The sequence below is a fragment of the Balaenoptera borealis genome, assembly GCF_965194805.1.
Source record: "Balaenoptera borealis genome assembly, chromosome: 16".
Taxonomy (NCBI): Eukaryota; Metazoa; Chordata; class Mammalia; order Artiodactyla; family Balaenopteridae; genus Balaenoptera; species Balaenoptera borealis.
Window position 1 is genome coordinate 22,811,179 of NC_138872.1, and position 13,366 is coordinate 22,824,544.

Below are 13,366 nucleotides of genomic sequence, written 5' to 3' on the forward strand. Positions count from 1 at the left end.
CTTTTTCTTCTCTGATTGCTGTGGCTAACACTTCCAAAACTATGTTGAATAATAGTGGTGAGAGTGGGCAGCCTTGTCTTGTTCCTGATCTTAGTGGAAATGGTTTCCGTTTTTCACAATTGAGAACGATGTTGGCTGTGGGTTTGTCATATATGGCTTTATTATGTTGAGTTAAGTTCCCTCTGTGCCTACTTTCTGGAGAGTTTTTATCATAAATGGCTGTTGAATTTTGTCAAAAGCTTTTTTTGTATCTATTGAGATGATCATATGGTTTTTATTCTTCAATTTGTTAATATGGTTTATCACATTGATTGATTTGTGTATGTTGAAGAATCCTTGCATTCCTGGGATAAACCCCACTTGATCATGGTGTATGTTCCTTTTAATGTGCTGTTGGATTCTGTTTGCTAGTATTTTGTTGAGGATTTTTGCATCTATATTCATCAGTGATATTGGCCTATCGTTTTCTTTTTTTGTGACATCTTTGTCTGGTTTTGGTATCAGGGTGATAGTGGCCTCATAGAATGAGTCTGGGAGTGTTCCTCCCTCTGCTATATTTTGGAAGAGTTTGAGAAGGATATGTGTTAGCTCTTCTCTAAATGTTTGCTAGAATTCTCCTGTGAGTCCATTTGGTCCTGGGCTTTTCTTTGTTGGAAGATTTTTAATCACAGTTTCAATTTCAGTGCTTGTGATTGGTCTATTCATGTTTTCTGTTTCTTCCTGGTTCAGTCTTGGAAGGTTATACCTTTCTAAGAATTTGTCCATTTCTTGCAGGTTGTCCATTTTTTTGGCGTATAGTTGCTTTTAGTAATCTCTCATGATCCTTTGTATTTCTGCAGTGTCGGTTGTTACTTCTCCTTTTTCATTTCTAATTCTATTGATGTGAGTCTTCTCCCTTTTTTTCCTGATGAGTCTGGCTAGTGGTTTATCATTTTTGTTTATCTTCTCAAAGAACCATCTTTTAGTTTTATTGATCTTAACTATTTTTTCCTTCATTTCTTTTTCATTATTTCTGATCTCATCTTTATTATTTCTTTCCTTCTGCTAACTTTGAGGTTTTTTTGTTCTTCTTTCTCTAATTGCTTTAGGTGTAAGGTTAGGTTGTTTATTTGAGATGTTTCTTGTTTCTTGAGGTAGGATTGTATTGATTGCTATAAACTTTCCTCTTAGAACTGCTTTTGCTGCATCCCATAGATTTTGGGTTGTCGTGTTTTCATTGTCATTTGTTTCTAGGTATTTTTTGATTACCTCTTTGATTTCTTCAGTGATCTCTTGGTTATTTAGTAGTGTATTGTTTAGCCTCCATGTGTGTGTATTTTTCACACATTTTTTCCTGTTATTGGTGTCTAGTCTCATATCATTGGGTCGGAAAAGATACTTGATACAGTTTCAATTTTCTTAAATTTAGCAAGGCTTGATTTGTGACCCAAGATATGATCTATCCTGGAAAATGTTCTATGAGCATTAAATGTATCATTTAAAGCTTGTGTTCCCTTATTTATTTTCATTTTGGATGATCTGTCCATTGGTGAAAGTGGGGTGTTAAAGTCTCCTACTATTATTGTGTTGCTGTCGATTTCCCCTTTTATGGCTATTAGCATTTGACTTATGTATTGAGGTGCTCCTGTGTTGGGTGCATAAATATTTACAATTGTTATATCTTCTTGGATTGATCCCTTGATCATTATGTAGTGTCCTTCCTTGTCTCTTGTAGCATTCTTTATTTTAAAGTCTATTTTATCTGATATGAGAATTGCTACTCCAGCTTTCTTTTGATTTCCATTTGCATGGAATATCTTTTTCCATCCCCTCACTTTCAGTCTGTATGTGTCCCTAGGTCTGAAGTGGGTCTCTTGTAGACAGCATATATACAGGTCATGTTTTTGTATCCATTCAGCCAGTCTATGTCTTTTGGTTGAAGCATTTAATCCATTTACATTTAAGGTAGTTATCAATATGTGTTTTCCTGTTACCATTTTCTTAATTGTTTTGGGTTTGTTATTGTAGGTCTTTTCCTTCTCTTGTGTTTCCTGCCTAGGGAAGTTCCTTTAGCATTTGTTGTAAAGCTGGTTTGGTGGTGCTGAATTCTCTTAGCTTTTGCTTGTCTGTAAAGGTTTTAATTGCTCCGTCAAATCTGAATGAGATCCTCGATGGGTAGAGTAATCTTGGTTGTAGGTTTTTCTCTTTCATCACTTTAAATATGTCCTGCCACTCCCGTCTGGCTTGCAGAGTTTCTGCTGAGAAATCAGCTGTTAACATTATGGGGATTCCCTTGTATGTTATTTGTTGCTTTTCCCTTGCTGCTTTTAATATTTTTTCTTTGTATTTAATTTTTGATAGTTTGATTAATGTGTGTCTTGGCGTGTTTCTCCTTGGATTTATCCTGTGTGGGACTGTCTGTGCTTCCTGGACTTGATTGACTATTTGCTTACCCATATTAGGGAAGTTTTCAACTATAATCTCTTCAAATATTTTCTCAGTCCCTTTTCTTTTCTCTTCTTCTTCTGGGACCCCTATAATTTGAATGTTGGTGCATTTAGTGTTGTCCCAGAGGTCTCTGAGATTGTCCTTAATTTTTTTCATTCTTTTTTCTTTATTCTGCTCTGTGGTAGTTATTTCCACTATTTTATCTTCCAGGTCACTTATCTGTTCTTCTACCTCAGTTATTCTGCTATTGATTCCTTCTAGAGAATTTTTAATTTCATTTATTGTGTTGTTCATCATTGTTTGTTTGCTCTTTAGTTCTTTTAGGTCCTTGTTAAACCTTTCTTGTATTTTCTCCATTCTGTTTCCAAGATTTTGGATCATCTGTACTATCATTACTCTGAATTTTTTTTGCGGTGGACTGCCTGTTTCCTCTTCATTTGTTTGGTCTGGTGGGTTTTTACCTTGTTCCTTCATCTGCTGTGTATTTCTCTGTCTTCTCATTTTGCTTAACTTACTGTGTTTGGGGTCTCCTTTTCGCAGGCTGCAGGTTCATAGTCCTCGTTGTTTTTGGTGTCTGCTCCCCAGTGGGTAAGGTTGCTTCAGTGGGTTGTGTAGGCTTTCTAGTGGAGGGGACCGGTGCCTGTGTTCTGGTGGATGAGGCTGGATCTTGTCTTTCTGGTGAGCTGGACCACATCCAGTGGTGTACTTTGGGGTGTCTGTGACCTTATTATGATTTTAGGCAGCCTCTCTGCTAATGGATGGGGTTGTGTTCCTGTCTTGCTAGTTGTTTGGCATAGGGTATCCATCACTGTAGCTTGCTGGTCATTGAGTGGAGCTGGGTCTTCACATTGAGATGGAGATCTCTGAGAGAGCTTTCGCCATTTGATATTATGTGGGACTGGGAGGTCTCTGGTGGACCACTGTCCTGAACTTGGCTCTCCCACCTCAGAGGCTCAGGCAGGACACCCAGCTGGAGCACCAAGGCCCTGTCAGCCAAATGGCTCAGAAGAAAAGGGAGAAAAAAAGAAAGAAAGAAAGAGAAATAAAATAAAGTTATAAAAATGAAAAATAAAAAATATATTATTATAAATAAAAAAATTAGAAAGTAAAAAAAGAAAAGAGAAAGAAAGAAGCGAGCCACCAAACCAAAAAACAAATCCACAATGATAACAAGTGCTAAAAATTATAGTAAAAAAAAAAAAAAAAAGACAGACAGAACCCTAGGACAAATGGTAAAAGCAAAGCTATACAGACAAAAATCACATAAAGAAGCATGCACATACACACTCGCAAAAGGAGAAAAAGGAAAAATATATATATATAAAAAAAGGAAGAGAGCAACCAAATCAATAAACAAATCTACCAGTGATAATAAGTTCTAAATACTAAACTAAGATAAACATAAAACCAGAAACAAATTAGATGCTGAAAGCAAACCCCAAGTCTATAGTTGCTCCCAAAGTCCACTGCCTCAATTTTGGGATGATTCATTGTCTATTCAGGTATTCCACAGATGCAGGGTACATCAGTTTGATTGTGGAGATTTAATCCACTGCTCCTGAGGCTGCTGGGAGAGATTTCCCTTTCTCTTCTTTGTTCGCACAGCTTCTGGGGTTCAGCTTTGGATTTGGCCCCACTTCTGCGTGTAGGTCGCCTGAGGGCATCTATTTCCCTCCCAGACAGAACGGGGTTAAAGTAACAGCTGATTAGGGGGCTCTGGCACCCTCAGGCCAGGGGGAGGGAGCGGTATGGAATGCGGGGTAAGCCTGGGGTGGCAGAGGCCAGCATAATGTTGCAACAGCCTGGGCACAATGTGTGTTCTCCTGGGGAAGTTGTTCCTGGATCACGGGACCCTGGCAGTGGCGGGCTGCACAGGCTCCCGGGAGAGGAGGTGTGAATAGTGACCTGTGCTTGCACACAGGCTTCTTGGTGGCTGCAGCAGCAACCTTAGCGTTTCATGCCCGTCTCTGGGGTCCACGCTGATAGCCGCGGCCCGTGCTCATCTCTGGAGCTCGTTTAGACAGTGCTCTGAATCCCCTCTCCTCGCACACCCTGAAACAATGGTCTCTTGCCTCTTAGGCAGTTCCAAACTTTTTCCTGGACTCCCTCCCGGGTAGCTGTGGCTGACTAGCTGCCTTCAGGCTGTGTTCACGCAGCTAACCCCAGTCCTCTCCCTGGGATCTGACCTCCAAAGCCCGAGCCTCAGCTCCCCGCCCCCACCCGCCCCGGCAGGTGAGCAGACAGGCCTCTCAGGCTGGTGAGTGCTGGTCGGCACTGATCCTCTATGCGGGAATCTCTCCGCTTTGCCCTTTGCACCCCTGTGGCTGCGCTCTCCTCTGTGGCTCCAAAGCTTCCCACCTGCCATCTCTGCCAGTGAAGGGGCTTCCTAGTGTGTGGAAACTTTTCCTCCTTCACAGCTCCCTCCCAGAGGTGCAGGTCCCATCCCTATTCTTTTGTCTCTGTTTTTTCTTTTTTCTTTTGCCCTACCCAGGTACGTGGGGAGTTTCTTGCCTTTTGGGAAGTCTGAGGTCTTCTGCCAGCGTTCAGTAGGTGTTCTGTAGGAGCTGTTCCTCATGTAGATGTATTTCTGATGTATCTGTGGGGAGGAAGGTGATCTCCATGTCTTACTCCTCCACCATCTTGAAGCTATCTCCTTACTGTAGTTTTGATTCACGTTTCCCTGATGATTAGTGATATTGAGCATCTTTTCATGGGCTTATTGGCAATCCTTCTACCTTCCTCAGAGAAATGTCTATTCAAGTCCTTTGCCCATTTTTTGAGTTTTTTATTGGTGAGTTGTAGAAGTTCTTTATATTGTCGGGATATTAATTCCTTATCAGATACATGATTTGCAAATATCTTCTCCCATTCCATGGGTTGCCTTTTCACTATGTTATATATTAGTGTCTTTTGACACACAGAAGTTTTTTAATTTGATGAAGTCTAATTTATCTATGTTTTGTTTTGTTGTCTTGTTCTTTTTGGTGTCATATCCGAGAAATCATTGCACATTCCAGTGTCATGAAGCTTTTCCCCTATGTTTTCTTGTAGGATTTTTATAGTTTTAGCAATTACATTTAGGTCTTTGATCCATTTTGAGTTAATTTTTATATATGGTATAAGGTAAGGACCCAGTTTCATTCTTTTGCATGTGGATATCCAGTTTTCTCAGTAAGTCTTGTTGACAAGACTGCCTTTCTCCATTGAATGGTCTTGACACCCTTGTCAGGTTACTCATCACTATATATGTGAGGGTTTATTTCTGGGCTCTGTATTCTGTTCATTGGTCTCTTCATGCCAGTACCACAGTTTTGATTAGTGTAACTTTGTAGTAAGGTTTGAAATCAGAAAATGTGAGACGTCCAACTTTGTTCTTCTTTTTCAAGATTATTTTGACTATTCAGAGTCCCTTGACATTCCATATGAGTTTTAGGATGGACTTTTTTCTATTTCTGCAAAAAAAAAAAAAAACTTTGGGATTTTAATATGGATTATATTGAATCTGTAGATTGCTTGGAGTAGTGTTGACATCTTAACAATAGTAAGTCTTCCAGTCCATGAACATAGTATGTCTTTCCATTTATTTATGTTTTCTTTAATTTCTTTGAGCAATGCTTTGCAGTTTTCAGTGTACAAATTTTTGCCTCCTTGGTTGAGTTTATTCCCAAGTATTTTATTCTTTTTCATGCTATTGTAAATGGAATCATTTTCTTAATTTCATTTTTGGATTGTGCATTGTTAATGGTATAGGAATAAAAGTGATTTTTGTGTGTTGATTTTGTATCCTGCAACTTTGCTGTATTCATTTATTAGTTCTAACATTTTTTATGGACTCCAGGGTTTTTGGGTTTCCTACACATAAAGTCATGTCGTCTGCAAACAGAGATGGTTTTACTACTTTTCTAATTTGAATGCCTTTTATTTCTTTTTCTTGCCTAATTGCTCTGGCTAGAACTTCTAGTATGGTGTTGAATAGAAGTACTGAAATTGGGCATCTTTGTCTTGTTCCTGATCTTAGAGGAAAAGCTGTCATTGTTTTACTTTGAGTGTGATCTTAGCTATGGATTTTTCATATATGGTATTTATTATGTTGAAGTAGTTTCTGTCTATTCCTAGTTTGTAACAAAAGGGTATTGAATTTTGTCAAATGCTTTTTTTCTGCATCAAATTTTGAGATGATTATATCATTTTTCCCTTCATTCTGTTAATGTAGTGTATTACACTGATAGATTTTCATATGTTAAACTATCCTTTCATTCCATGAATAACTCCTACTTGGTCATGGTGTATAACCCTTTTAGTGTATTATGTTCCATTCAGTTGCTAGGGTTTTGTGGAGGATTTTCACATCAATATAATAGATATTGGTCTGTAGTTTTCTCTTCTTAGAGTGTCTCTGTTTAGCTTTAGTATCAGGTAATGTACCTTTAGCCTTTTTTAAAAACATATTTGACATTCTAAAAGAACATTATGATCTTGATGAGCTATGTTTGGACTCAGGCTCATAGAGTTTTAATTCCATTTCCTGCCAGCTTGTTTTACATAACTTTGATTAAGCAGTTGGCCATCCTGTGGAATTTACAGGAACTCCATTGTGTTATATTGCTTTAGAATGGAGTTTATTGTGGGACAGGTACATTGGATCTTATGGATAAGTTTAAGTTACTGAAGATTCATTATTAAGATTGGTGGGATACTGCTGGGAGTCTACCTAATTTTTATCATAAATCTAGTTTTTTACCTTTTACGAATTGACCAGTTCTCATTATAATGCCTAAATTATTTTAGTATTAATACAAAGATTTAACATAGAAATAATTTCAGCTTATCCTGCCTAGCTTTTATAAGCACCATAAAGCTTCTGATAAGATAGACATGTTAATCAGATATTTGTGACCAAACATGCCGCTTCTCTAAAATAAATCCCAGAATTGGAAGATACCTCTCCAGTCTACCCTATAACTAGTGGCTATCTAGCCCACTCTGAAAAACTGTAAATGAAAAAAAAGGCACTGTTTTTTGTTTCTTTCTAGCATTATGATTAGGGTTTAAGGCTTAAAATTTTTAAGAAATTCATGTTTGTTTTTTCAAATTATCTCTTCATGCAAATTTATTTCCTCTATCTAGTCTTTCTTAGAATAATTCTTGAGACACTTGCCCTTTTTTCCACCTCCCACTGCCTTCTCTACTCTGTCCCACCATCTCCACTCCTGCCTACATCTTGTGCCTAAGGCCTGTTTTAAAAACAGAGCTCCAAATGTAGTATTTTCCCCATTCATTCCCTATTTTTAATTTTCAAAATGACAAATTGCTGCCTTTGATAATGAATCTAAGATTGACAAAAATAAGGCTTTATTTATGAATTTTTAGTTCTGAATTTATTTCAGAATCTAGCTTGTCCTTTTCTTTTTAATTATAGCCTACTTAGAAGCTAGAAAAATTTTACCCTAAAAGGGAATTGAAACGTCCATATCTATAATGAGTTCAAAATAACCATTTCTTGAGTAAATTGCAGATGTTATCCATGCTGAACTCAGTGTGATGCTGATATCCTATGCCTGAGTAGAATTTACTGTGAATTTTTTGTTAGAAGCCTTCCAGAGTATGTGTACCTTTAAGGCATTGGATTAGCTTTGTAAAAGATACTTAACAAGTATTACTTTTTTTAAAAAATTTATTTATTTATTTTTGGCTGCGTTGGGCCCTCATTGTTGCACGTGGGCTTTTCTCCAGTTGCAGCGAGTGGGGGCGACTCCTCGCCACAGTGCGTGGGCCTCTCATTGCGGTGGCCTGGCCTGCTGCAGAGCACGAGCTCAGTAGTTGTGGCTCGCGGGCTCCAGAGTGCAGGCTCAGCAGTTGGGCACACGGGCTTTGCTGCTCCGTGGCACGTGGGATCCTCCCGGACCAGGGCCCAAACCGATGTCACCTGCATTGGCAGGCGGACTCCCAACCAGTGCGCCACGAGGGAAGCCCCACAAGTATTACTTAATGACATATTTCTTAATCCTTCTACATAGGACTGCATCTGTTATCTTCTCCTATCATGAATGTAAAGTTCCAGCATCTTTCCCACTGCTCTGACCCCAGTGGTTCCTGTTTATCTCTTGGCCAACAAGACCAGAAACAAAGGGTTGGGATGCAGAAAATGAGTTTGTTATAAAATGAATCACTGGTGGCTTTGGAGTCAACCCTTATCTCTCTTTCTATCAGATTAGTGTATTGGATGGCTAAAGTTCATCTTTCAGCTTTAGTTTGTGGATTTTTTTCCCTCTCAAAAGATACTTTGCTATAAAGAATGCCTTACTCTTTTTCATTTTTTTTACCCTGAACATTTAGATTTAAAGACTTAGTTCACACAGAATAGTCTAGTTTAGGAATATCACAGTAGGATTACCAGTTCTTAAGATGATAAAACATAATGCTTTTTGGATGATCAGAAATCATTTTAGAATATATCAGGACCTTTGGGGCATTTGCATTAGTATCAGTTCATATAAAAACTCTATATATGAAAGGTTGAAGGCATTGAACTGAATTTACTCTGACATACTTAAAAACAACAACTTGACTGAGAAGGACAATACTATATGATATTTATATGTGGAATCTAAAAATCAAAAACAAGCTCATAAATACAGAGAACAGGTTAGTGGTTTCCAGGGGGCGAGGAGGTGGGTGAAATGGATGAAGGGAGTCAAAAGGTACAGACTTCAAGTTATAAAATAAATAAATCATGGGGATATAATGTATAGCATGGTGACTATAGTTAGTAATGCTGTATTCCATATTACAGTTGCTAAGAGACTAGATCTTAAAAGTTCTCATCACAGAAAAAAAAAATTCTGTTAACTGTGTGGATATTAACTAGACTTATTGTGGTGATCTTTTCACAACATATACAAACGTCGAATCATGTTGTACACCTGAAACTAATATAATGTTGTATGTCAGTTATACCTCAATAAACAACAACAACAACAAAATCTGGTATCTCATTTACTTAACATTCCTTTCATGTGCTCATAAAAACAATGTAGACTATTGGGGAAATTTTTAAATGATTTTGCTTTCTGACTCATTTTTGGAGTCAAACATTTTAGTGTATTATGTGACATTTTAGGCTTTCTGGTCATTTTACCTGAACCAAAAAAAGAGAGCGACTTCTGAACACTTGAAAAATTATGTATTCATAATGATCATGATGCTGGTAAATCAAACCATTTAATTTTAGTATTTCTCACTTTACATAGTTGACAGCATAGAATAATAGCATATAACATCTTTACCAAAAAAATGTTTAAGGTAGTTTTCCAAAGAGAATTTTGTTTTAATATATTTTCTTTTGCCATAGCAGTGAATTAGTACTATAAAATAAAAATTTTATGTAATTTAATGTATCAGCAGCCTTAGGTGTTTATTAATCTTGGCCTAAAAGCCCATGTTCCTGGTAAGACATAAATTTGAGAAATTATTTACTTGTTTTTTTGCATCAATGTGCTATCTTTCATCTTAGGTCTATCATTTGGCAAGTGTACGCTTACGTGATTTATGTTTAAAACTGGATGTTTCAAATGAGTTAAGAAGGAAGATATGGACATGTTTTGAATTCACTTTAGTTCACTGCCCTGATCTGATGAAAGACAGACATTTGGATCAGCTCCTCCTTTGTGCCTTTTACATCATGGCAAAGGTAATGTATAAGTTGGGGGAAGCGCTTTGCCGTAGTTACCTGTATTTGAAGCCTGAGGTGAAAATCTGTTGCGCTTGATTGTTAGTTTGCCTTAAGTGCTATAAGCCAACAGTGGTAAATTCCAGCTACTGTATCTATTTCTATAGACTCTTCATTACTTTCTTTTTTTTTTTATTTTATAAATTTATTTATTTTATTTATTTATTATTTTTGGCTGTGTTGGGTCTTCGTCGCTGTGTGCGGGCTTTCTCTAGTTGCAGAGAGCGGGGGCTACTCTTCCTTGCGGTGCACAGCCTTCTCATTGCGGTGACTTCTCTTGTTGCGGAGCACAGGCTCTAGGCGTGCAGGCTTCAGTAGTTGCGGCACGCGGGCTCAGTAGTTGCGGCTTGTGGGCTCTAGAGCGCATGCGCAGTAGTTGTGGCTCATGGCTTAATTGCTCCGTGGTATGTGGGATCTTCCTGGACCAGGGATCAAACCCGTGTTCCCTGCATTGGGAGGCGGATTCTTAACCACTGTGCCACCAGGGAAGTCCTTCATTTACTTTCATAATAATCAGCCTTCTCGCTTCGTAAGAATTCACTGGTTGTAAAAAAAATTGGAAAAGATCTTAGAGACCATTTGTAGTAAAATGGTTCTCCACACTATTAATGGAGAACCATTTCCACCGTCACCCCGTGATACCTCTAATCTTGCACTTTAAAGTAAAATGATCGTTACATTTTAGGTGAGTAACTGAGGCCCAGGGCTGAAAGTAACTTGGCCAAAGTTACACAATAAGTGACAACCTATGTTCTCCTGATTCAGAATCTGGTATAAAGTAGCTTCTATACTATATTGCTTTCCAGTGATTTATTCTGTTGCCTCAGAAGAGCATTCTACTTTCTAGTTGCTACAATATGTTTTAAGTCATAAAATGGCATATCTTACTTGTTTTTAAAAATTCTAATATGTCTGAAACAATCATCTGTAACTTTGGTCTTGATCATATTGGCCACACTACCAGTCCTAGCAGATGTACATGTTACAACCTAATTTTTCAGCTTTTTGAGGCAGAGGACATGTTTTCAAACTCCTTTGTGACTTCCTTCTCACATTACCTCTTTAAAATCTCTATACAAAACAGGTATTAATAAATGTTATTAACTAATCTTTTTTTTAAGCTGTTACTATTTTTATTATTTCTCTTAAGGATACCAAAACCCTAAAAAGCAGCCTTGGGTTTATAACTTACAGAGAGTTAAAAATATTTCCTTCTGTGGTTACGATTTTTATACATTTATTCCACAACAACTAAATAACATACAGCACAAAAATGACCACGTAGTTACTCCCCTTTTATAGTCACATTCTACATTGGCATCCATACTAATAATCCTTTATATTGGTATCACTCTTTCCACTTTTAAAACCACACCATTTATTTTACCATTCCAAGAATCTCTAGGGTTAGGACTCTGCGCTTTCACTGCCGAGGGCGCAGGTTCAATCCCCGGTCAGGGAACCAAGATCCCACGAGACACGCGGCACGGCCAAAAAAAAATCTCCAAAGTCAAAACAGTAACAATAACAGCAACAACAAAACCAAAAGTTGTCCCAGAGCTAATAATATCACTGGGGTTCCCAGCAGAAGAAAACTACTTTGAGGTATGAAACACTCAACCCTGAAGCCATTCAGTATTCACACAAATTAAATCCTTATTAAAACAGAACTAAAAAATCCAAAATTATAAAACAATCAAGGAAATAAGCCAATGTGAGTATGTCAACAGATAAAATTTAGAGCAGGTTAGATATTCAAAAATTTCAGGTAATGGAATTATTGATCTCAAATTATGCAATTATATGTTTAAAATGATTCAATGTATAAAGGAAAATTCTTTTTATGAACAAAGGCCAAGTCACTTTAAAAAGGACCCAAAAGATGTCAAAAAGAACTGAATGAAACTTGTAATGGAAACCAAAGTCCAACCCAAAAAACTCAATGGGTTAGAATATAGAGCTGAGGAAACGAAAAAACAGCTGGAAAATACAAAAAATCAAGAGACATAAAGTTACGAAACATTTTTTCTTGTTCCCTTCCTCTTTTGTTCTCTTCTCTTGTGATTTGATGACTAACTTTAGTGTTGTGTTTCAATTCCTTTTTCTTTTTTGTATGTGTATTTATTGTAGATTTTCGATTTGGGGTTACCATGAGGATTTGATATAGCAATCTATATATAAACAAGATTGTTTTAAGTTGCTGGCCTCTTAATTTCAAATGCATTTCCAATATCCTGCATTTGTGTTCTCCCCTTCTCGTAATTGCTGGTTTTGATATCATATTAGCGTGTGGATGATTTCCTACCTTTACTGTATGTTTGCCTTTCCTGGTGAGCTTTTCCATTCGTAAGTTTCTTGTTTCTAGTTGTAGCCTTTTCTTTTCTGCTTAGAGAAGTTCCTTCAGCATTTGTTGCAAAGCTGGTCGGGTGGTGCTGAATTCTCTTAGCTTTTGCTTATCTGTAAAGCTTTTGATTTCTCCATCAAATCTGAACAAGAGCCTTGCTGGTTAGAGTATTCTTGGTTGTAGTTTCTTCCCTTTCATCACTTTAAATACATCATGCCACTGCCTTCTGGCCTGCAGAGTTTCTGCTGAGAAGTCAACTGATAACCTTATGGAAGTTCCCTTGTATGTTATTTGTCGTTTTTCTCTTGTTGCTTTTAGTATTTTTTCTTTAATTTTTGTCAGTTTGATTACTCTGTGTCTTGGTGTGTTCTTCCTTGGGTTTATCCTGCCTGGGACTCTCTGCCCTTCCTGGACTTGGGTGACTGTTTCCTTTCCCATGTTAGGGAGGTTTTCAGCTGTTATCTCTTCAAATATTTTCTCAGGTCCTTTCTGTCTCTCTTCTCCTTCCGGGACCCCTATAATGTTAATGTTGATGCATTTAATGTTTTCCCAGAGGTCTCTTTGACTGTCTTCATTTCTCTTCATTCTTTTTTCTTTATTCTGTTCCACGGCAGTGATTTATACCATTCGGTCTTCCAGGTCACTTATCCGATCTTCTGCCTCAGTTATTCTGCTATTGATTCCTTCTAGTGTATTTTTCATTTCAGATATTGTATTGTTCATCTCTGTTTCTTTGTTCTTTAATTCTTCTAGGTCTTTGTTAAACATTTCTTGCATCTTCTCTATCCTTGCCTCTGTTCTTTTTCTGAGATCCTGGATCATCTTCACTATCATTTTTCTGAATTCTTTTTCCGGAAGGTTGCCTG

The 13,366-nt window shown here is 37.5% G+C and overlaps 1 protein-coding gene across 3 annotated transcripts in view; it reads left to right on the forward strand.

The window, feature by feature from the left end:
* The window catches only part of RBL1 (RB transcriptional corepressor like 1), an 80,985-nt gene that overhangs the window by 45,750 nt on the left and 21,869 nt on the right, over window positions 1–13,366 (forward strand). For all 3 annotated transcript variants that reach the window (XM_082361928.1, XM_082361929.1, XM_082361930.1), the window contains one exon: window positions 9,941–10,117. In XM_082361928.1, coding sequence (XP_082218054.1) covers window positions 9,941–10,117 — 177 coding nt within the window. The remainder of the gene's footprint in view (window positions 1–9,940; window positions 10,118–13,366) is intronic.